Source organism: Peromyscus eremicus, chromosome 5 (assembly GCF_949786415.1).
Source record: "Peromyscus eremicus chromosome 5, PerEre_H2_v1, whole genome shotgun sequence".
In the NCBI taxonomy this organism is placed as follows: Eukaryota; Metazoa; Chordata; class Mammalia; order Rodentia; family Cricetidae; genus Peromyscus; species Peromyscus eremicus.
Genome location: NC_081420.1, coordinates 30,060,305 through 30,085,535, shown reverse-complemented (window position 1 = coordinate 30,085,535; position 25,231 = coordinate 30,060,305). Strand labels below are relative to the sequence as shown.

The 25,231-nt window shown below is 42.4% G+C and overlaps 1 protein-coding gene across 1 annotated transcript in view; it reads right to left on the bottom strand.

Moving 5' to 3' along the window:
* Mylk4 (myosin light chain kinase family member 4) overlaps nucleotides 1-20,444 on the bottom strand; it is a 76,275-nt gene extending 55,831 nt beyond the window's left edge. The window contains exon 1 of the mRNA XM_059262326.1: nucleotides 20,271-20,444. Within this exon, the coding sequence (XP_059118309.1) occupies nucleotides 20,271-20,429 (159 nt within the window). The 5' untranslated portion in view covers nucleotides 20,430-20,444. The remainder of the gene's footprint in view (nucleotides 1-20,270) is intronic.
* Between the last annotated feature and the right edge of the window lie 4,787 nt (nucleotides 20,445-25,231).

The following is a 25,231-nucleotide window of genomic DNA, read 5'->3' as shown; positions in this document are numbered from 1 at the left end:
TAGGAATGCGATGCGATGCTACGTGTGCTAAGCGAGACTTGAGGCCTGCCAAGCTGATGGGTCCAGGAAAGTGTCAAGTCAACATCTCAGGAGACTGCAATCTTCTACTAGTGCTAAAACTGAAAGTCTAGAGTTTCTTGCAAGAAAGGCCAAAGGGACTGGGCTGGTGCCTCAGTTCTCCTGGGAGTGACCCATGTTGCATAAAGTTTGGGCTTCCCTCCACCCAGTCTTGGCTCTTCCTCCCAGACACGAAGCCTTCCTTGACCTCTGTCCCTGTCTGCTCTCTGAGTCTATTTTCAGATGCAATTTAAGCTAATGCTGTGGAGTTGGATTTTAGTCGGTCCTCAGTAGATGTCAGAAAGATGTACTGCTTCATAATTGTTCAGGAAGATGCCTTCTACCTGCTTTCACCTAGAGCAAAGGGATTCTCTAGTCTTCTTTCATGTCCACCATAGCCTATATTCTTCTTCAGAATTATTTTTAACTTATTGCCCTTATCACATTTGCTACCTCAACTACCTGTTAATTCCCTTATACTAAACCTCAGAAGAAGCTAGCCTTCTGTTAAAGATAGCTGTCTCATTCAATAGGCAATGAGTTAACCCAACTCTTTTTTTTTTTGCTTTTTTAAAATTTTTTTCTATATTAATCCTATTGATCCATGAGCATGAGAGATCTTTCCATTTTCTGATATCTTCTTCGAATTCTTTTTTTTAATTTTAAAATTAATTTAATTTTACATATCAGCCATGGATTCCCCTGTCCTCCCTCCTCCTACCCTACCCCCCTGCCCTCCCCCTAATCCACCCCCCAATTCCTACCTCCTCCAGGGCAAGGACTCCCCTGGGGATTCAGCTCAGCCTAGTTGATACTAGATGTAAAACAAAGGATGACTAGACTGCTACTCACAACTCCAGGGAGGCTACCTAGTAAAGAGGACCCTAAGAAAGACACAGGGATCACCCAATGACAGAGAAATGGATGAGATCTACATGAGCAAACTGGATGTGGGGTGGGGGGTAATGAAGGGCAAGGGTCGGGGCAAGAGAGCTTAGGGGAACGGGAGATCCCAGCTGGATCAAGAACAGAGAGGGAGAACAAGGAAAGAGAGACCATGATAAATGGAGACCCCATGGAAATAGGAAGAAGCAAAGTGCTAGAGAAGTCCCCAGAAATCTACAAAGATACCTCCACTATAGACTACTGGCAATGGTCGAGAGAAAGCCCGAACTGACCTACTCTGTCAGTTGGATGGCCAAACACCCTCACTGTCTTGATAGAACTCTCATCCAATGACTGATGGAAGCGGATGCAGAGATCCATGGCCAGGCCCCACGTGGAGCTCCGGAAGTCCAATCAGAAAGAGAGAGAGGAGGGATTGTATGAGCGAGAGTTGTTGAGACCATGATTGGAAAAAGCACAGGGACAAATAGCCAAACTAGTGGAAACACATGAACTATGAACCAATAGCTGAGGAGCCCCCACCTGGATCAGGCCCTCTGGATAAGTGAGACAGTCGATTAGCTTGAACTGTTTGGGAGGCCCCCAGGCAGTGGACCAGGACCTGTCCTTAGTGCATGAGCTGGCTTTTTGGAACCTAGGGCCTATGCTGGGACACTTTGCTCAGCCTGGGTGAAGGGAGGAGGGGACTGGACCTGCCTTAACCCAACTCTTAATCCCACGGATGTCTCTTATTCCAGTGTTGCTGTAACTCACACACAGGTGGGAGACATGGGCTGCAATGTGGCTTGGTGAGGTCCTGAATTCCATGTCCAGCACCAAACCAGAAAAAGGAAATGTTAATGTGTGAAAACTCCAGTCCCCACAGGTGCCCATGTCACAGCCCCTGTAAACAAAGACCACAGAAACCAAGCAAGCAGCAGAAGGAAGAAGAACCTAATCGGCTCATAGGCCTATAGCATTTCCTCAGGCCATCTAAGGTACGTTCATTCTCAGCTTCACTCTGCAAAGACACCTAAGTAGCCAAAAGACTAACTCAATAAAAGGAGGCAGGGTTAATGAGTAGTCAGCCCAGAAAGAGGTCAATATTTTAAAATTTAATGGTTTTTATAGCCTCACAAATCCCCAGAAGTCACATAATATCTTTTTAGTTGCCAGCCGCAAGCATAAAGGGAAAAAGAGTGGAATCTGGATAGTGAGCCAATGACTGCCCAAGAAGAGCGCTAACAACGCTCTTCATTAGAACCTTGGGGTTATTAAAGACATGGACTCCCAAGTCCCACTCTAGCAGTTTCTGCTGAAGGATTCTTGTGGGGCCTAGGAGTCCCCAAGGGATGCTTATTTCCAGTGGCTCTTCTCCCTAACACGTAACAAACATCAGGGTGTCTCATAATGCACTAGAAGTCAAGGTGCTGATCTAACAAAGTAGCAAAGCCCAGATGGAGTCGTAAGCTCCAGACCCTAGTGACCTTTCCATGTGACCCTAGGAACTGTGAACCTAACTTTAGCCTTGACAGAATGCAGCGAGATCCCACAGCTCCCTGACACAGGCACTTGGGTTCACAAAGCCTGCCAGCGAGCCCCTGGCAGGAGTGAGTCGATGACAACAGAGATTCTCACAGCCTGTTCTTTCACCCAGCACACACATGGCTTTCAATTAAACCACCTGCTGCCTTGCTGACAAGGGCAGACCAAGGAATTTCCATGATGCACAGTCCCTTGGTGTCCTGTCACACAATCGCCTCTTTTCAAATGGGTAAAGGACTTGATGTCCAGACCACCTCCCTGGGGATGAATGTGACCCTTCCAGGGAAGGCAGAGTGTGCTGCCATTCACATGTCCCCTCACCCCAGCTTATCTGACTGGCTGAGGGACAAGTTCTGTGTTTTGTCTGCCTGGGAAATCTAATGGAAACAACTATTAATAGACATATTTATTTTATCAAGGAAAAATATGCTCTTAAAATGTTCAAGAAAGGATATTGCCTAGTTCTCAAGGACTAGCCTGAGAGAAGCTTGGGAGCACACTACACACACACACACACACACACACACACACACACACACACACACACCACTATAAATACATATACTTAATATACGTATGTGGATATATAAATGTGAATATACATGCATCTATTACCTAGATAAGAATAAGCATATATGCACAACTTTACTAGTATCACATTTCATTTTTTTCATGGGAAAAAACTTAATCTCTCATTTTCAATTGCAGGAAGTAATTAATGTTCTGGTGCTTTTCAAACACTAACATTCACCTAGGTAAGAGCACGTAGGGTGGGCCCGAGAGCTTCTATCCGGAACAAGTCCCCTGGTCACACCAACACTGGCTGGCAGGCATGGGGGGTTGAGAAATGAGATATGTATGTGGTGAATGGCCATTTTTGCATCACCATAAAAAAGTAACTGCCAGAGTAGAACCTATAAAACAATTTAAGTTGGCTTAATCTTTCTAGATTGAGTCTAAAAGGGACACCAGAAGCTGGGCAATGCCTTACTGATGTCATTAGAAACAATTTCCAATGTGCTCATACCACTGCAGAGTAAAAGTTAACACATTTTGACTGAGGAGAAATAGATTGCCTTCTTTTTCAGCAGGGACAGAAGGCACCTGGAACAACAGATGTCTTTCTTATTGCTGATATTGATAGTCAGGGTGTGTCAGGCCACACTGACCATGTTAAAATTCACTCCAGTATATCCTCTTTGAAGATCTTGGGGGAAAAAATAGGCAAACCCAAAGTTTTTCAAATATCCTGACTGACCATACTCATTACTTTGTCTCAATATTTGAGTAAGGGTATCAATCACCTTCACTTCTAAAACTTGAAAAAGGAAATTAAACCTAAACGCTATAAACAGTACACAAATGCAAATGAACTTATATCACTGAAGGATACGCTACAAAAATAAACAAATAGGGAATAATCCCCATGAGGAGAGAGAGCTCTAGCTTTCTGGGCGTGGAAGAGTTTACCTGCAACACAATAATGGCCATAAAGGACACCCAAAGCAGCCACACACCTGGCATGGGGTACTAAAACAGTATATATGAAAGGTGACATGACTCAAGTTGATTAGAACCGTGATGAGATTTGAATCTGGTCTTCAAGGATTTCCGAAGCTGTCTCAAGGGGAGAAAATGACCAAAGGTGTGGAGTATAACCAGGCAGCGGGAACAGGGGTCAATGTGGAGGTTTCATCTCTGTACCAGGAACCAAGCCACTGGCTTATGAAATTCTTCCCCCAAATAATTTGACAAAGTTGACATTATTTCACCAATGTGATGTCACAAGAACTGAGACAAAGAAAAATTGAATGAGTAATATCATACAGTTATTGAGCAGACAGACCCCAGGGGCATGAATTTGGGTACAAAAAATGCCAGAATCAAGAAATGAACCCCCACATCCATCTTACAGCTCCCTAAGCTCTTAATTATGAGTTGGGAAACAATATTGAAGTAGAATAACTGAAAATAAACTTTAATGAGTTTTATCTATGAATCTTTATTTTATGGACTGTAATAGCAGTCAGCATGAATAAAATGTTGAACTAGAACTAATTCCGTTCATGTGAATGTGTCTTTATAAAACCAAAAGCAAGAAGTGAATGCTAAGTGGTGGGATCCTATCATTTGATATGTAAGAATCGAACAGTGCAGGCTTCACAGAACACGAGGCAAGGCTGAGATTTAATATTCTATTGGACATGCTTGACCAAATTAAGAGCTATGGCTGTTGACTTTCCAGTCTTCAATTTATTCCCAGAAAATTTCATTAGAATACAATGCCATGTCAGTAACTGGGCTCCTAAGCTGGAGACTCATGACAGTTCTCAGGGAACAAAGAGCAGAGAGTGGAGAATAGAGCGTTTTCTGCATCTGCCAGCTAGGTTCATGTTGGGTACAGCTCTGCATCACTTGAAAAGACAAGATTCTAGACACCAAAAGAATCTCTTCTGTTCATTTTGTTAGGCTGACAATACTAACTGTCAAAATTTCAGAGCTGATGATTTCTATAAACAATGTGCTCCAAGTTTGACCTAGGTGTGCATTTCCTGGCTCCTAAGGGATATTTAGTAGTGTGTAGCCAGTAAAGCAATAGTCTCTGCCTCGCCTCACGTCTGTGGAGCCCGTGTTTCTTGATTCTTATGCAATCAGACAGCAGGATCCCATCACACAGTATTTGCATATTCACATGTATATGATCTTGGTACTGCGGACCTGTTGGAACTCCTTTTTCCCTCTTCATGGTGTCTGATGGCAACTCTTCTGTATACATCCTTACATGATGGTGGGGCAAAATAACTCATTTTGTCATAACTCCAGTAGGGATGAAAAAAATGTAAGGCATATTTCAATAAATCACATCCTGTACTGATGTCTGATAGGGTGTGATGGTGGGCATGAGAAAAGCCAAGCATGAAAGTGTAGTATCAAGATGTCTAAAGATCATAGCCTAGATGCCTCAGGAACACGGAAACCTCCATCCACAGAAAACAGTGACACGTGAAAATACATGAAAGGAGCAATGTCTTCCCGGAAAGTAAATGTGGGGCTCTGAGCAGGAAAGAGAACAGGACCCAGAGAAGACGCACCCAGTTGAGGAATGGCCTGGTGGCTTCTGGTAATGAAAGCTGGGCCCAGGGCAGAGCTAAGTGGTAGAGAGGAGGGCTTGTGTGGGGTCCTATGTCCAGTCTACACACAAGGAAGTGTATTGTTTTCTTTACCGAGCTGCTCATGTTCTCTGTGCCAACCTCTGTGTAAACTGCACTAGGCAATGACTCTGTGAGGCCAGTAGTATTCATCTCAGGCATTGAAGGTCACTGAAAGGGTCTACAGAACATGCTTAGTGTCACAGAGGTAGCAAGAGGCCAAATGAAATTCAAATATGTGGCCACACATCTGTCAGGCTGTATTGCAAAGTGAAAATGTCTCATCCTGCAACTATGGTAAAGTGAAATACAAACAGGCAAGGCTGCAAGGAGAAAACATCAAGCCGTGCTATAAAAAGAGAAGTAGAATATTCTGGGACGACCTGCCTTCCTAAAGCTGGATTTGGTAAAATGTCAGTTGCATCTGATAGTCAAGACTTATGTTGGGTTGACAAAGTACTGAATTCATAGGAGCTATTTATATATATAAAAAATAGAGTATTAAAGAGCTGGTGGTATTAGGTTATAATTTACCCTTACTATGCATACTTCAACAAATCAGACCCAGGATACTGCGTCTTTTTTCAAGCAGAGTTGAGAAAGTGCTAGCATTGGTTTGAACAACTACAGAGATGCCCTGGCCTGGGGTGCAGCACAGTGGTAAAGCACTTGCCAAGCATGCAGAAGTCCCTGGGTTCCATTCTCAGCACCGGGAAAACCCAAAAAGCCTGAAAGGTCCTTACACCCACACTAGCCTTTCCAACTTTTTCCCACTGGAGGTCGCTGTTACCTTACATTTGCGAACAAGACCCTGGGTTTGCTGGTTGGCAACGTGGACATTTAAAACCTACTTGCTCCCTGTATTTGTATTTGAAAAGCAAACAGTTGAAACAGTCATTAAATTGGAAAAATACTTCAGATCATATAAGGATTTAGAAAATTCTGTCTACAAATACTTAACGTCTTTTTTTAATTAAATTACTATAATGGTATATACCTGAAATTTTACATTTGTTCAAACCCACAGACTGTACAACACTAGCGATGAGCCTCAGTATAAAGTGTAGAGTATCAGTGAAGGTTTGTTTGTTAGAATAAAAGTACTGTTACGCTAGAAGAGTTGCTCATAGGTCTGTGTTGTGGGAGAGATGGACTATGTATGCAAAGCTCTGTAACTATGGGAGATGTGTTATGTATGCATAACTCTAGCTTTCTCTTGGTTTTGCTCAGGACCCAAAACTTCTCTAAGGAGCAAATTACATTTTTAAAGAAACGCTAGTAAAAATTTCTGCAATTAAGCCTATGTAGTGGTTTTAAATGTTGAGCAAATGAATCTATTCAGAAAGAAAGACCATAGTGTGCATGCAGCTGTATCACTTTGGTCAAGCTCCTAGTCCCAGTAAGTCTTAACTTATTTGCCTGTAGACAAAGAGCTTCATGGGGCTACTGTGACGGGTACCGCACACTGTGTGGGAAGTCCTTAGCACAGTGCCTGGAACATGCAGCATCAATGCTAGTGACCAGTCAGGGACGGATCGGTCTCCTTAGGTTGTCACAGAGGTTTTGCTGTTACATTACTAGAGACTGAGCCCAAGGCTTTACAGTGCTAGGCAAGGCCCTGAGCTACACCCTATTTATAAAGTCCTTAGAACAAGTAGACACACAGCAAGGAGGACTGTTTACAATAAAATGCCTGGGTAAATAAAGAACTACAACCAGGTTAAAGGCATTGATCCTAAGTAGGTAGTCAGCAAACACAACCCTAAGAACATAAAATTGGAGTGGGGTGCAGCACCTGTGCACAGAATGTGAGGTACCATGGGCTGGTTGCATCCCCAGCCCTGGGGAGGGATAATGTATTAGTGTAATAGGCTTGTTCTAGAAACCTCAGAACCAAATGAGACCTACTGCCATCAGTTCTTATGTTTCTAAATACCAAGGCCTGCCAAGTCATCTCAACGGGACCCCTAACCAAACATCTCTACTAAAAGGAAAAGAATGCACACACAGAATCTAGTCTTGTTAAACACTTAAAGGAACTGTCTTGTTTTGCCAGCTTCTGTCTCTTTTTGAGATGATCAGTGCCCATGAGCAAATGAAATTGCTTTGGTCAGTGAGTTTCATGTATTTTTCATGTGTTTGACAACTTTTATTGGCATCTAAGCATAGCCAACACTGTACCTTTTTAGCTTGGTAGGAGTTGCTTTTTAATTAATATAAAATCTATATGTAATGATTTAAATGAATACTTAGACTCTGGTATGGGTGGATTAGATACATTTGTGAATTAAAGGTTTACATTAATATTTCATTTTTATGCCTACCCCTTATCCTAATTTCATTAATATGAGCATTAAGCTACATAGGAAAGGTAAGAATAGGCCTAGCTTGTTCATGTGTGGAATACAAATACTAGAAGGTAACGGACAAGTCAGAATGTGAGTGCACTAACTACTGGCTTCTAGCCTAGTTATTTCCTTTTTTAGAATTTCCTGATGCCTGGGCCACTGACAAGATCATTAACCCCACACCTGTTATAGTAGGAGTCTCTGGACTCACCCCCTGCTGTTCAAGCTTCCAGCTCCCATGCTGAGGCATTCAGAGAATGGGCGTGGTGCTGGGACCCTTGGAAATTAAGCACCAGTGACACTCAGTGAAGAGCTAGAGCCAGGGCCTGGCTGGTGGTTTACCAGCTGGAGGAGGGCCTGCAGGACTCAAGGAACTGAGCCAGATGTTGATCCAGTGTGGAAGGCAACCAGAGAGGCAGCAGCGGCGGCGGCGGTGGCGGCAGCGGCGGGGGGACCCTAACAGAGACAAGAATTCTGAAAAAAAAAAGCTGGCTCTGGCAGTCCAGAAGATCAGCCTGGAGAGAACCCTGATGTTCAGAAGAGTCCTCCCTCGTTGTCAGGAATCATGGACACGTCCATTTGTTGAACCCTCCTTTCAAAGATTTGGACAAGCTGGCCTCCAAGAATCTATGCTTTAAGTCTGTGTGTGTGTGTGTGTGTGTGTGTGTGTGTGTGTGTGTGTGTGTGTATGTGTCTGTCTGTCAAAAGTCAAATCGAAAGCCTTGTGCATCGTAGGCACATGTTTGACCATAGAGCTGTATCCCAAGTTCCAATCTTTGAGTCACAACCACAGTACAGTGCTCTAGGGTGTCTGCAACAACACATACCAAAAAAAAAAAATTACCAAAAAGTGCCACCATAATCCGCAAGCAGCAGAACCTCCATCTAGGTGAAGCCACAAGCCAGGGACTAATACTGAAGATTTATGAATGTATTTTAAAAAGCATATATCATCTTAATTCCATAAAATGGACTCATAAATCAAGTGACTTTTCTCTCTGAAAAACAGTAGACAAGTTGAGAGAATTATTAAAATAAATACTAGGAGGCAGATACATACAGAGGCTGTCTCCATGCTTAAGGCCATCTCCATGTGTTAAGAAGACTGTCTTAGTTAGGGTTTCTTTTGCTGCAACAAAACACCACGACCAAAAAGCAAGCTGGAGAGGAAAGCATTTTTTGGCTTACACTTCCACATCACTGCTTATCACTGAAGGAAGTCAGGACAGGAACTCAAACAGGATAGGATCCTGGAGACAGGAGCTGATGCAGAGGCCGAGGAGGGGTGCTGCTTACTGGCTTGCTTCCCATGGCTTGCTCAGCCTGATTTCTTGTAGAACCCAAGACCATCAGTGCAGGGTTGGCCCCACCCACAATGGGCTGGGCCCTCCCCCATTGATCACTAGCTGAGAAAATGCCTTACAGCTGGATCCCATGAAAGCATTTCCTCATCTGAAGCTCCTTCTTCTCTAATGACTCTAGCTTGTGTCAAGTTGGCACACAAAACCAGCCAGTACAAAGACATAAGGGTCTGAGGCCCAGATGTTAAGAAAGCAATGCACTGGAAATAGTAACAGTGACAGCCTTCACATTTCACAAAGCATCTTCATATATGCATGCTCCTTTATTTTACCCAAAGAGTATGCCGGTATGACAGAAAGGGACAGGCACACACCGCTATTCAAAGAACATGAAGAATGTCCCTGGAGTGGTTCGGACTGAAAACTGCCTCTGTCCTCAAGGCAATCCTCGGCACTGGTTTTGAGGGGCCACTCTGAGTTCACCTCTGACTGCATGTGGACAGTGGTCAGCCGTCCTTCATTTCCATTGATGAGACAAACACACTAACAAAAAGCAACACAGGGGAGGGAGGGGATTATCCTGTTGACAATCCCAGGTTACATCTGTCGTTGGGGAAGGCAAGGCAAGAACCTGAGCAGCTAGTCACACCACATTGGCAGTCAAGATCGAACAGAAAGCAAGTGCGTGCTTGGCTGCTGCTTATTCTCAGCTAGTGCTCTTCACTCCTACACAGTCCAGGGTCCCTCTCATATGCAATCAACAGTCAAGATAACCCCCTAAAGACACGACCACAGGCCAATCGGATCTAGATGATCCCTCTTTAAGATTCTCTTCCCAGGTGAGTCTATGTTGTGGCACCCTGACAGGTAAAACCAACCAGTGCAGCAGATTAACTGACCCCAGCTATCTGCAGAAATACTAGTGTGCACCTGAAACAGAGCAGGGGAGGGCCTGATGCCCACCGAAGATTCCCACTGAAACTGAAACTGCTTCCAGAAAGTGGCTTCCACCAATGACTAGGTTCAGAGAGCTGACTCCCTCCTCATAACAAGTACCCCAGAGAGGTGTGGGGAGCAATGGTAAGCACCTCCACCACTGTTTGTGAGCCTGGTGCAGGAAGACCCAATGTTCGTGAACATTATGTGTGCATCAAGTGCAAAACCATATGCGAACAGAAAGAATCGATGAGGTATGCCGATATCCTGGGATTTTGTGCAACAGTGAACAGTGTACCTGGTAAGCCCACCCTGTGAGGGCTTAACGTATGAACTTTTTATTTTGAGACAGGGTCTAACCATGTAACTTGGGCTGGCCTCCAACTCACGGATCTGCCTGCCTCTGCCTCCTGTGTAATGGAATTAAAGGCGTGCACCACTAGGCTGCATATATATATATATATATATATATAAGCTTTGTTCCCCAAGTCTCAAGAAGCAATCCTGGAACCCAAAGCCATGCACTGTCTCCCTTAGGCTCAACCACAGTCTCCAGTGAACCCTTATCCTCATGACTTTCATCGCAAATTGAGCAATTTTCCCTCAGATAAGCCAACAATACCAAAAATGAGCTCGTAACACCGCAAAAAGGGAACTGGTAAAACAAAAATGAGCTGGTAACAACAATAAAATTCAATCCCCAGGTGAGCAAAAGAACGCTGTCTTGATTGCAACACCTCAGAGGCTAAACTCTGAAACTTCAGTGTATTTGGATGTGTTCCTCTCTCTGTTCTTTGCACAGTCTGGTCTACCTTTTGCTCCAGCTGTTGTTGAGGCAACTAAATGGGGTCTCTTTCTGTCCCCCTCCAAGTTACTGCAGCTTGCCACTTCCCTAGAGTTCACTGGGAGAACACCAGGTGAATCATGTTTACCCAGAGGCAACTGAAGATGCCATAGATCCTGTTAAACTTAGCAAAAGAGCCAGAGCCAGGTGGCCTTCAGTCCTACAACAGGGGTGCACCTATGAGCCCTGAATACAGCGGTCCTACAACAGGGGTGCAAAACTATGAGCCCTGCATACAGCGGTCAGCATCATGCTGGAGCTTCCTCCTTTCACTATTTCCTACACAGAGGTTCCATGCCTATTCCTCGGAGTCAATCCTCAAATTAAGGATCCAAACGTAAGCCCTGATTACAGGCTCTACTTTCTGATGGGAATTTGGGAGTGGCAATTTGGGGACACTAGACATGCAGCCACATAAAAACCCTAAGCAAACTTCCCCAATATCAATGTTCTATACTAAAGGCCTCTTACTATCAATCCCCCCTTTTCTCTAGAAAGAAGACTCTGTTACCTGCTTGCCTCGGTTCCCTTGGACTTTGTTACCATATGTTAGACAGAAAATGAGGAATAAATGCCCCTGGGCAAAGATCTGGAAAGAGTTCCTGTTGCAGGTGCCCCAGGGACCACCTTAGTTGTGAGAGCTTTCTAGGTTCTCTGAGGTCGTGCACTAACAAATCATTTTAAAATTTATGTTGTGTGTGTGTTGCTGTGCATTTGAAAAATCTATACTTAGCACACTGTTGCAATTTTTGCTTTTGCTAAAAATGTTTTAAATGGGTTGGCATATTAATAAAAATAAAAGTAACGTGAAAGAACATCTTTTGGCATGTATGCTTGGGAGATATGTTCCCGGAACCCCTCCCAAGTCTTTTAGCCTTTTATATAAAATGGCATGAGGTTTACATATGACCATGCACCTCTTCTCCTACGCTTTAAATCATCTCTGGCTTACTTATAATACTTAACACAGTGTGAATGTTGATAGCTGTTATTCTCTATTATTTAGGGAATAATTATAAGGAAAAATGTCTGCAGATGTTCAGTACAGACATAATGTTTTCTCCATGGCTAGCTGAATCCACAGATGTGTAATTCATGGATACAGAGGGTCAATTGTACAGTGAAAGTCGTGAAGATAGTCTGAAAAATGGAGGTCTGGGTAATGCTGATAGATAAATGTACATTTTACGACCATAATGGTTTGAGGAAATGGATAGAAACACAGTTTAGTAAATTATATTTAGGAATTTCATTAAGACATGTGTTAAGCATTCTCTTACCTAGAAACATAGACATAACTAGCAACAATTATATATATTGAATTCTGTTGTTTTAACTTTGGTAGAAAGAGAGAAAATAAAGATATTTTCTTCATATTAAAACAACTAACAGAAATTATATAAAATTATCATGATTTTGATTATTCAGAAACACCAAAACAACATACACTGTAAGGTTACTCATCTGTATATTCAAGGGCATATAGAACTTTACATGAGCAGGCATCTGTACACAGTGCATCAGAAAGCCTTTACCTCTTCACTGTAGACAACATATTAACATTACAAATGGATTCTCTGGCATCTCTGAGAAAGCTAATCTCTAAACTGTTGTGCTTGGACAATTTTCAAAGATAATTAGTTGTCAACATTATAAATGATCATTAGTGATGAAAAAAGATGAGAGTTATGTTGTAAATCTGACATAAATGAGCTTTTCTTTATAGTTAAAACGCTATAAGAACCTTTAAAAGAATGTATGTGGTACTTCTAAATGCTTGTTAACCTTTTCATTGTCAGATACCAGAGGTAGAAGTACCAGTGGTGCTCATCCCAGAGCTTCAGTGAATACCATTCCTTTCCACACAGAAGCTGAAATCTCTCATAGCATTTCTCATGAAAGAAATGTAGTCCTTCTGATAGCTCCCATAAAAAATTTATTAAACAGCCAGACATGATTAGTACTTGGGTACCAGTTACTGGGTCTGAATAGATAGACAACCATGATGTCAGGACTAGCCTAAAGATGGGTTTTTATATGCTTCAGGTTTGTTTTGTTTGGTTTTTTTCTGTTGCTGTTTTTCTCCCACTAATTTTACCTTGTTCTCAACTAAGATAGATAAAGTAATTTAATAAATTATTCCAAGATTCAGCTGTTCATTTGAACATGAACTTGATAATCACAGAAGTGTCCATGTAGCAAGGACTCCAGGAAAGGCTCAGGCATTGGGGAAGCATAGAGCTGTATCATCTGAATACCACCAAGAGCCAGAACTTGTGGTTCTCATAGGATAAGATGTAAGTCATGCATGTATGTACTGCTATCAAACCACCTCTCCTGGAAATTTTTTAAACTGTAAATCATGTATTGCCAGTACAGCAAGAGCACCCGAGTGGGGCTTTGGCTCTCTGAGGAGAAGAGATGAAGAAAATCTTACTCTTTATATATGCACAGGATGTGCATACATATAATGCATCAAGGATATATACATCAAACAGGGTATCTGTAGAAATAAATTTCATGGGAAGAGCTGGAATGTGGCCCAGCAACACTTACCTGGGAAATTCAAGGCTTTGAGACTGATGCCTAGTACTGTATGCACACAAACAATTTTATGTAAGTGTGTGTGTGTGTGTGTTGGGGGGTTGGGGGCTTAGATGTTGTTCTCAGGAACACCACCTACCTCCTTCTGAAACAAGGTCTGTTACTGACCTGGACTTCACTTATTAGGCTGGACTGGCTGGCCAGTAAGCACTGAGATCCAGCATCAAGGTTACAAGATGGGTCACTGTGCCCGACATTTTCACGTGGGTTCTGGGGTCAAACTCATGCCCTCTCGCTTGCAATGCAAGTACTTCCCCAACTGAGCCCTCTTTCTAGCCATTCGGAAAAAAATGGAGGAAGGAAAAGAAATACCATTTCATGGAAGAGGTCAATGGGGGAAGGGAGTGTTGGAGGAGGATAAAGGTGCTGAGAAACACTGCTGGGAGCCTGCCTTCCGATATATCGGAGTGCTGACCCTCAGGGTCTTCTGCAGTGTTTGCTAGACTGTCTGAAGTGTTTGAAAGTGACTTTGCAGATGATAATGAATAAAGTATTCAAGCACACAGAGAAAGCTGTTTTCCTGGAAATGAACACCTCTCAGAAAGGACTACACTCTTCAGACTGAGAACTACTTCTCTTCTAGAACTGTATTTTGCCCACAGAATTCCATTGTAGAAATAGCTTCTGTGTTTGATGAAAAACCATATGAGCAGCAGCTCAAAGCATGAGAGGAGACAATTCAAGTACTCAGCACCCTTCATTGCTGAGCCTACAACAGATTTCCTATGAACAGGACAAATCTATGTTTTTCTTTTATAACTATGACACATAAAAAGGACAAAAAAATGAAGTGATGCCAACATTATTTTTAACTCTCCTACCCCAAACAGATCACCAACTTAAATTAATTCCTGATACAGCTGCTTCAAGATTCCCCGAAAGTTGGCCCAATTGCTAGAAATGATGAAAGGTGCCACATGTCACTATTATTATCCCAGCCCCTCCTAAGACAGTAGTCCTGGGCAAAGATCCAGCAAGGCATGGATCAACTGCCTTTGGTGAGCACCACTTCTGGGCTGGAGATGTTCAAAGAGAATTGCAAAATAAATCTGCCCTCGTTCAAAAGGATTTCACTACCTGTGCATCCTCAAGTGCAGGGGCCTGCTTGGGGCCTCCCCATGTCACCACTGACCGAAACAGGCGCCAGAAGACTGAAGACGACAGAAGGCACATGCTACCTACAATCCAGAAGTCTTTTCTTTGAAGTATGGAGTCCATTGCCTGGGAGCAGCTGCGAAGTCCCTGGCTTTGTGGGCAGCTTCCCTGCCTTGATCTAGCAAACCACTTTCCAAGTTCCCTGTGCTCCCTGCTCTGCTCTGAGGAGTGGGCATTGTGGACTGCAATGGGATTTTTTTTTGTGCAGTCCTACACTGGGCGTCTCTGGTTACATGACCAACTAATACTCTGCTTCTTTAAAAGGAAACAGATGATGGCTCTTTGTGACAGATCCAAGACAGGTGCAGGGACTGAGAGAGATCGCTGGCAATAATTTATACTGACACACATGTGTTTGTCCCCTGGTCAAGGACTAGTAGCTGCGTCGTAACTGGTATCAGCTGCCTCTGCTGGGCCAATGCCAGCTAGGAAGATTTCTCTTGCCATTTCGGGGCAAAGAGCAAAAAAAAAAAAAAAAAAAAAGGAGTGGAAGAATGTAACTTCAAAAATTAAAAACCTTCATCCTTGACTATGCTATTTTGAGATCTAAGAATAGTCATTATGAACATGGCTGGTGGTAAAATTTCACATCAGCTGTCAGGAAATGTCATCTGCTATTAAAACAGCCAACTCAATCAAAATAGAGACACCCATGCTTTACCCAACCCTCTCTTGTCTTTCGCCCATCCGGCTAAGAAATACTTTGGTTTGGTTCAGTCTTTGAATATCTGTGAGAGGCGTTGAAACATCCCAGGAACTGTGAGACCCTGTGTCTATTTGGGCCATCCTAATCTCTCTTCTAGATGGTACCAGGGAAGCATTGAACCTGTTTCTGTTGGTGGTAGTATTGTATTTTGAGTTTTTGTTTTTGTTTTGTTGTGTTTTTTGTCTTTTGTGTTTGAGATAAGGTCTCAGGCATCCCAAGCTGGCCTCAAACTTTCTGTGTAGCTCAGAATGATCTTTAGCTTCTGATCCTCCTGCCTCTACCTCCCAAATGCTAGCATTACAGGCACAGAGTGGGTCATCATGCCCAGTTTATGTGGTGCTACTGCTCAAACTCAGGCTTCTTGCATGTTAAGGAAGCATTCCATCAACTGTAGTACATTCCCAGCCCTGAAACCTGGAGCTTACTAAAGGAGACTTTTCCATACAAATCATGATAAGTGTAGAATCAGAAGTAATCCACCTCGACTCAGCCCTATAAGCACAATTCTGGAGGAGTGGTCCACAAAGACATATTTTTGTAAAAGGACCATCCATACTCTAATCCCCCTTAGTTTTTATACTTGGGACCAAGCCTTGTGGGGAAATGACAGCAAATAGGATCACACAGGAAGGCGGGGAAAACCAAGGGAGATGAGCATAAATCATCTTGGGTATAAAATGTAGAACTATGTCACAGGGGACACAGCATATCCTTGTATGGGTTGGGGGTATAGCATATCCTTGAAACCTTGGGTCGTGTCCATAGCACCAAAAGTATGACTATAAGAATTTAATTAAAACTCTGCATTTAATTATATCAAAGTAATTACAATTATAGTTGTGAGAACTATTTAGCATTTATAACATCATAGTATGTACATGGTGGCTATTAGGCTCCTCACTCAGATCAACTCTTTGCTAAGTTCTGCTTGATTTCAATGCATGCGTTGGACAAGTTTAGATCTAGCGTATTGTGGTATGTGGTTATCTGCTGAAAACATATTTTATTCATCCATTTATTTGATTTCCATATATGCATGATCTTTTGAAAGAGTGTTGCGGATGTCCTCATGGGAGGGCTGGGACAAGGACATGGCCTAGGGACAAATATAAAATCTAGGCTTCATACTGAGCATTTTAGAGAGGAGAGGAGAGTCCTTGACCTGTGTGAAATCTTGCAGGTAAGATAGTCGTGCTGGTGGGGATTCAGGCTGAAGAAGACCCAGAAGTGATGACTACAGGGTGTTGGTGATGGCACAGATTTAAGGCCCAGTGGAGGTTGAGACTGAGCTGAAGAATTGGAGAGCTTTAAGTGTGGTATAAAGGAAGAAGAGGAAAAAACATCTGGGGAGAGGGAAGTTGAGCTATGGCCTTATTCTTAGGACAGGCGACTGTCACTTCCTATCTATCGCCAGCTCCTTGCTTGGGGAGAGGCCTATGCCACCCTTCAAAGGCTTTAATTTTGATATATGGCGTGGAAAAGAAGAGAACATAAAAGCAAGCCTATGAATTGCCCCTTTAAGTCATAAACCTTTTAAAATCCACAGTATTATTTAAGGGAAAAGGACATTAGAAAACAGAACCAAATGGAAAATGAAGAAAAATTAAAGGAACAAAGCTAAAATTATAAAATAAATTAAATGTTTCACAGAGGAGTAGAGTATGAAGTATTTAACAATCCACCTAAAAAAAAACTAGAGGAAGAAAAAGATAGTTTAAAATAAACTCAGCGCAGGGAAAACAAATGAAATAGAAAAATCCCGCTTAAGAGCCGGAAAAGAAAAAAAATCCAAGTTTCACTGAACTATTTTAACAAATACAGGCTGTTAAATTTATATACAGTTTTTCTGCTCTTGGGACTGAGAGCAGATAAAGTTGCTTTTAGAAACTGTATTCCAAGCTTCCAGAACAAAGCTGTGTCCCCAGAGTGTCTGAAATCCAGTGAAAATTGCCTTTCAGTGCAGCTAGCAAATGTTTCTACCATTAGCGGCCTTAATCTTCTCAGAAAGAGAATGGGAAGGGGGAGACGAGAGTCAAGTGAGAAAGTGGACAGGTCTTTTTAATGGTCCCGGGAGAGAAAAGAGTGACGTGGCAAAGGTCTGCTGCAGCCCTGCAGAAGATGGAGAGAGCCATGGCAGCCCAGCTGCGTCCACACACCCGAGCTGCTGAGGTGGCCGCTCTACCTGGCAGCTGCCGGGCCTGCTGCCTGTGCTGCCACCCCAGGTTGGGCTTTGACCACCATAGAAAGAGCTCTGAGCCACTGACACCTGTACCTGTCCATTCTCCACAGGGCCAGAGATGGACAGGGGTCCTGACTGCTGACATCCCTGGGCCTCTCTATTTATAAATAAAAAACTGAACGGGACATATGGCACTCCTTGTCACTGGTTTCTACCTTCGATGGTGTCAACTGTAGCATGGAAGCCAGAAAGGCCCTGCTACAAAGTGTTTGCCTACTTCCTTTAGGGTCTCTGCAGACTCAATCTTTCCCCCACAAACCCCAAAATATATAACTTCCAAATTAGGTTTGGAACTTTCTAAAACAGTTGGTAATCATAAAAGTAATTCTTCCTAAGAAAGCTTATAGTCCAACTCACCATTACCTCACACTTTAAAGGCAGTTAATTAAAATTTTTATCACATAACCTTGGCACACACCTGTAATCTTAGTACTTAGAAGGTAGAGTCAGGAGGATCAGAAATTCAAGGTCATTCTAAGCTTACACATGGAATTCAAAGACTGCCTGGGCTACACAAGGCCCTCTCTCTCTCAAAAAAAAATTCCAAACAACAATAGCAACAAAATTATATCACAGAATTATGAGAACAAGTGTACTTGACAATCAAATCCATATAAACCATTAGCTGATTTCTGTTGTGCAAAGTGATAAAAGATTAGTGTTTTTCTGTTGCCTTCAGAAATTCATGAGGAGAAAATAAATTCTGTTTATTTGTTTATGCTATTAGTGGTCCTTGCAAAGGTATCTTTCGTATCTCACTATGACAATTTCTTCTTCTGGATCTAAGTAGTGGGATGGTTGCATGCACCTAGATAGTTCCAGATATCTGGGAGGCTGTGGCAGGAGGATGGCTGGAGCCCAGGGGTTTAGGACCATGAGTTTTACCACATTAACACTCCTCTCACCCCAAATCTATACAGTACACGTTGTAAAACAACCTTAAATTTCATTTGCAAAAGGAAATTCTTTAAGAATTTTTATTATGTGTCTGAGGTGGAGGGTGTGTCCACTGGAGTGCTGTGTCTATGGAGGCCAGAGGTGTCTGGTCCCCTGGAGCTGGAGTCACAGACTGTTGTGAGCTACCTCTTATGGGGGCTGAGAACCAAATTCAAATCCTTTTCAAAGTCAGTATGTGCTCTTAGCCATGGAGCCGTCTCTCTAGCCACTATAAGTTTTACTTAACTTTTAAATTTTGCTTAATCTTTAAGCCTGTTGTAAATTAATACTTTAAGTTTCTTCTATTTATTATGTGTGTGAGAGAGATGGGGTACAGCTCATGTGCGACCACACATGTGTGGGGGTTAGGAGACAGTTTTGTGGACTCAGTTCCTCCGTCCACCTTCTTGTGGGTTCCTGGATTCTAACTCAGGCCACCAGGCTTGCATAGTCAGCACCTTTACACACTCAGCCATCTGTGTAGTCCACGCCTTTTGATCAATGTAACTTAGAAATCCACAGACTCATATAGGAGGACATTGTGCATGGACACCCATGTCTTGAAATGTACTGTCACCCCCCCCTCTCTCTCTCTCTCACACACACACCCACACACACACACACACACACACACCGATGCCCACACACATACTAGCTCTTTTCACTTATTTAATAAATTTGCCAACTTTGTTTCTCCCTAATCATCTTGAAATTCTTTTCTACAGTACAGTCAAGGATATGCCTTTACTTGAGTGGAGGTCCCTGGCAAGGCGTTGGGGGGTGGGTGAGAGTGAGGGGGTCTTCTCAGTATTGTGGTGGCAGTGCCAGACCACTCTCCCTTCCACTGTTGATATCACCGCCCTGCCCACCCCCCATACACACACAGGATAAATGCTTACCGTGCTTTGGATATATTAAACAACTTACTCTCATAATACCTATCATCTCCTTGATCAGATTAGGCAACTCTGTGTGTGAATTTGGTATAACTCAGAGCTCTTGTTCAGCAGAGTGAGCACAGGGTTCTACCATCATGCTGTCAGCAAGGAATGCTGCCCCTTCTCTGGACTTCGCTGTCAATAACTCTACCTCTCACAGAGCTCAGGGTCTTTGGGAAATTGGAAATTGCACAGTTGTCCTCCCAGGATGCTTCTCTGAGTTTTCAGCCCCAACACATATTGTAAATGTTCCTTCTCTAAAGTGTGCTTCTAAAGCATATTCCATAAGTATGTGTGTATGTGTACACGTATATTTGGTTGAGAGGGGTGATGATATGGAATCCAGGGTCTCCGGTATGCTCTGCAAACCCTCTACCACTGAGCTACACTCCCAGTCCCCAGAAACACACTTCAAAGTTTCTCAGCCACTGCAGGTAAAATGCACATTCAAAGGCTTCTTATCTATCAACGCAGCTCAAGTGTAGAGTTTACACATCATCCTCAGAGAAGGGGAATGGAAATGTGTCTATTCTCAGGCTTCCTTGGTTCTACACGTATGTGACAACACTGAACTTGAAGGGGTCCCATAAAGAGCACTAGGCATGAGATGAGGGCAAACGTGGTTACCTCATGGTCTCCAGCTTGCAGATCCAGCTCACTAGAATTCTCCTCCAGAAAACATTTCACCTTCTCCACCTCTTCCATGCACTGGAAGAAGGCCACTTTCTCCAGGGGGTTGCTGCTGTGGCAGGAGCTGATCTCTTCCAGCCTCTTGACCTTCAGCATGCTGGTGGTGAGTCTCAGCAGGCTGCTGTCGGGAGTGGAGTTCTCATCTCCCTCGGTCTCCGACTTGTAAAGCAGGACACAGTCCTGACTTCTCAGCACTCCTTTCTCTTGACTATAAAAGACAGAAACAAGAAAAGTTGGGGTCATTTACTCACTCTCAACTTCCAAAATCAGGAGCAACGCCGATATTCACACTGAAACTTTGTCCATTGAGAAACTTTTATTTTTACATTTTCCCACAAAGTTAAATAGTAAGAAGCACCCTCCCAGGTGACTATGTACATCCTTCACTGCATTAAACAAGACATACATGGAGAGAAAGTAAGACATCCAACCCCAGTTATGTTTATGCGGCGTATTTCAAGTTGATTATTCAAAGAAACCACAGACCTTTGTACACACAGGAATGACTGGGAAAATCCTTTTGTAAAAGGAAGTTTATATCCTTCTACATTAAAAAGTAATAAATGAAATAGTGGTATTTCTATCTAATATACCCTCCCCCCCACTTTCCTAGAACCCAAGAAAGATTGAGTCCTCTACAGGAAGATGAGACAGAAGGTCTGACACCTGCCCTAGAGATGACCACAGGTGGCTGCCACCTGAAAGATTTCATTCACATCCTTGATGTCTGTTCACCCCTCCTTAGACCTTCTAGAGACTTCCCACTTCCTTTCACCCCAGGAGTCCAAACTCTGTCCCTTCAGGCTCTCAATAAAAGACCAGTATGCACCCTGCTTTGAGTTTCATACTCCCATGCTGTGAGCATGTGTTTTTTCTAGGTGTCTAGTCATTATCAGGTTTTTTTCTTCACAGACTAAAATTAGCCAAGCTGTGGGAGATAAGGAGCAAATTCAAACTCCTCCACCATATCAAGTGATAGGTTAAAACACAATTTGAGGACTGGAGTTTTTGACTGGGATTGGAAGGCTTGCTCCTCACAGTCCTGCAGGAAAGGCTTGTCCAGGAAGAAGGGCTTCTCCCTCTTCCTCTGAAATTGTACCTCCTTTTGGGCAGAGTCTCCACCACAGCAATTATCTGCCTGCACTTCAGTCTCTAAGTTATTCAGTGCTGGGGATTGAACTCAATAACCCACACATGTTAGGCAAGCACCCCTACCTTTGAATCACACTGCAAGTCCTCCTGCCTACATCTTCAGACATTTGGTACGGGTCTTTCAAAAGAAACTCATGTCATATGAAGAATGCAGCCCCACACCTTTCACTGAACCTTTACTAACAGCTGTGCCCCGAGCTCGGCTTTGCGTGCTCTCTCTGAAATACTCTCCATTCAAATTAGGTAATACACACACTGCAAAATAACACTTAATCCTAGGCACATAAATGCATCTACATATTCACATAGTACTTGGCTATCCAGGGAGAGAAAGATTAAGGAAGATTTGCATTTGTGCTTTCCTGTGGCTAGTCCCCGAGGCCCCCTGCTGGAAATTCTCTGAAATTTGCTTCATTTTCTCTACTTCACAATCATTTCTAATTCTGCCAGTGAAACTTCACCTTTCATTTTTACAATTCATAGATTAAAATAATCTACTAGAGTTATAAAGTATTTCAAATATAATACTCTACAAAATCCTATATATTGCCTTAGGTTCAAAAAAGTTAAAAAGCAAATAACATCAACCAGAACTCTACAGATATATTATAGATCATTATTATTATTTTGTAAACTTCTCTGAAAAAAATTATAAAAATAAGAACAGATGCATGTCTATTTAATGGTGAACTGTCAATAGATATAATGTTGAATTGCAGGCCATACTGAAAGTCATAAAATTAACATATTAAAACAAAAGTTTGGGTTTAACACATAATCATTCCATAAAGAAATACTAAGCATTGACTCTGTCTGAAGTGTGGAACCCCTTGTTGTTTAGAGCAACATAGAGGGAAAAGGGAGATTGGAGGGGCAGTGACAATAAGCCAGAGTGATACCGTCTGTAGGAGGACATCCTGGAGTTTGAACCACTTCACAAGAGGAAGATTCTTCCCAGCAGAGAACAGGAATCTGCAGATTGTAGAACTCTCCGGTAAGAGACTTCACTCTCAGTGAGAAGAAGTCATCTGGAGAGACAAGTGTCTCCACCCCAGGAAGTGGCTTCTCTCAAATGCCACCCTGAGCCCCTGTTTAAACTAATATGCTCCTTGATCTCATGTTGCTCAGCTGTTGCTTCCTTAGTCAGATGGGGAAGAATATTAATTTTAGATGCCAGGCCTTTCAAAGCTGATGGCTCCATTTCAAAGGTCAGGTAGGGAGAGGATGAATTGAGAACGCTGGATGAAATATCACCTTTACCATCCTCTCTCAGTTCCCTTGCAATTACAGGGCTGGATTTGTGTTGGTGGTCGTATACTCCTCTCAGACCTGATTGCAGCAACCAGGATGCAAGGTATGGGAGCCCACAGTTACATACACATTTGTTTTGATGATTATGGAGAGATCCAAATGTAATATGGTGCCTTCTGAATGCATTTAGCAAACATTGTTTAATTTATTCAATACTTAATTGTATTTAAAAGGTCTCCAACTCCCCCTAGTTTAGGGGGAAGGTCAAAGGCACACATATCCAGGTAGCTACAAAGAATAGAGGTGGAATTCTCACCAACTGTCCTTATGAGTGACACCATGACTTCCTGATGCATCAGGAAAGCAACCACCTTCCTAGGTCTACTGTTCCTAGATACATTTTCTTGATATAAAGTTTACATTGCCAACAAACTAAAACTGACATTATAGACGGCTCTCTAGTTGCTCGTGACCCAGACAAGTATCACCCTTTGTTCAGCCTTTACTAATCCCTCTGGGACCCATTGCCACCACAGCCTCAGGCACCCTTGCTTTTTCTTTCTTTCTTCGTCTTCTTTTTTTAAAAATGTAGATCAATGTTTTCCAGTCAAGACAAAACTGAGTGTTTTCCATTTTAAGTAGCATTTGAAGGATTCTAGCAGAATCTTATTTGAAAAGCAGAACTGTTGCTATTTTTCTAGGATTCCAAAACATAGTTCTTCAGGAACAAGATACATTATTCAATAAAGTATTCTCAAAAGGCTGAACTGATTTCAGGTTACCAACTTTTGCAGGTGTGATAAAGCTGTGTACAAATGCTGACAAAGGCAAATCCTTCTCAGAATAAGGAAGATGTATGTAGTCACAGCCTCCAGTCAAACCATGAAAATGAAGTCAGAATTCCTATCTCCTTGGCTCTTAGCCACAAGCATTAGAAAGCCAGGGCCAGCAGATACACCACTATTAACAAAATCCAATAGTTAATTTTCTTCATTTTTCCTCTAAAACTTTTTTTTTTTTTTTTGGTTCTAGAATCCCATGCATGCTTCCACATTTCACACATCAGGATTTGTGATGAATTAGACACAGTGTGTAAAGGAAAGACAGTAGATGGACATTGCAGAATATCCAGCTGGGCTGCTCATAAAGTTTCTGAGCAGAAATCTCTCTTCCATGCTAGTTTTTTTCTTCATACTGACCGGATAGGTGGAGGTTTGCTACTCGGCTTTCTCTGTAAGCTTTGACCACTCCCTTGGTCTGAGAGCAAGAATCAAAATCGAGCACATCAAAGAATTTAATTTCCTTTAGGAAATTTAAGTGTTCTATTTGATTTGGGGCACAGTTATTTGTTACGAGAATGCACCAATTGTAGTAAGAGTTATCCAAAGCTCACTGGGTAACTCTTACTACGACTGGTACAAAGCTCACCACATAACTCTTACTATGACTGGTACAAAGCTCACTAGATAACTGAGTGCTCATCGCTGAATAGGATATATTTATCCACACCACCACTTCCCCCACTATGTCACTACCAATTGTCAGGGATCATCAGTAAAGAAAGGGCATTGTAAGAGCTGGAGGACACAAAGGAGTGCTGTAATGTGATGTCTTCTAGACATCAAATGGCTTACACTTACGAATTCACTGCACAAGATCAAACCAGCCAAGAGGGTGTTCTCTATGCCTCACCCCTTATTAGCAGTTGATAGCTGCTAGGGGAGGGAAAATCATTCTTTTTAGGAGGAAATGAAGTTGAGAGGGAGACATGGAAGAATGTGGAAGAGTTGAAGGAGGGAAATGGGGATGGATATACTTCATTGTATACATGTATGAAATTCTCAAGAATAAAGAACAGAATTCCTTGATTTTTTTTTTTTTAGGCAACATTTGCACTACCCAAGGAAGAGATTGAAATCTGAAGAGCCACATGAACTGGCATCATTGACAGCTCACCTTCTGCTTGGCATTCAAAGCAAGCCAGGAAATGTTGATTGTTTCTGTTTATACACATCTTTCTGAATGTCTCCAGAAAAACATGGCTTCTACACACAAACATGGAGCAATTGTCATAGATATCAAAATGCAGACGAAAGACTACCTCATTCCAGCTGCCTAACAATTACGTTTTACACCTTCATAAAGCACCAGAGAATATGAACCTAAATACAGAAATTGATCAATTGCACTCCGTCAAAATTCAGTGTTTGCTCTTCAAAATACAGCATTAGAAAAATTAAAAGACGGGTTACGGCCTGGAGAAGATGTTTTGATAGCACAGATTTGATAAAGGACTTGTATCCAGAACACACAGAAGATTGTTACAACTCACTAATTGGATGTCAAACATTCCAGTTTTAATAGTGGACAAAGGATTTGAATAGACAGGCAGAAAATAAATACAGAAACACTAAGAATCAGTCATCAAGAAGATGAAAATTCAAATCACAAAAAAATAACATTTGCGTCCACTGGGAAAGTGTTGAAGAGGTAGA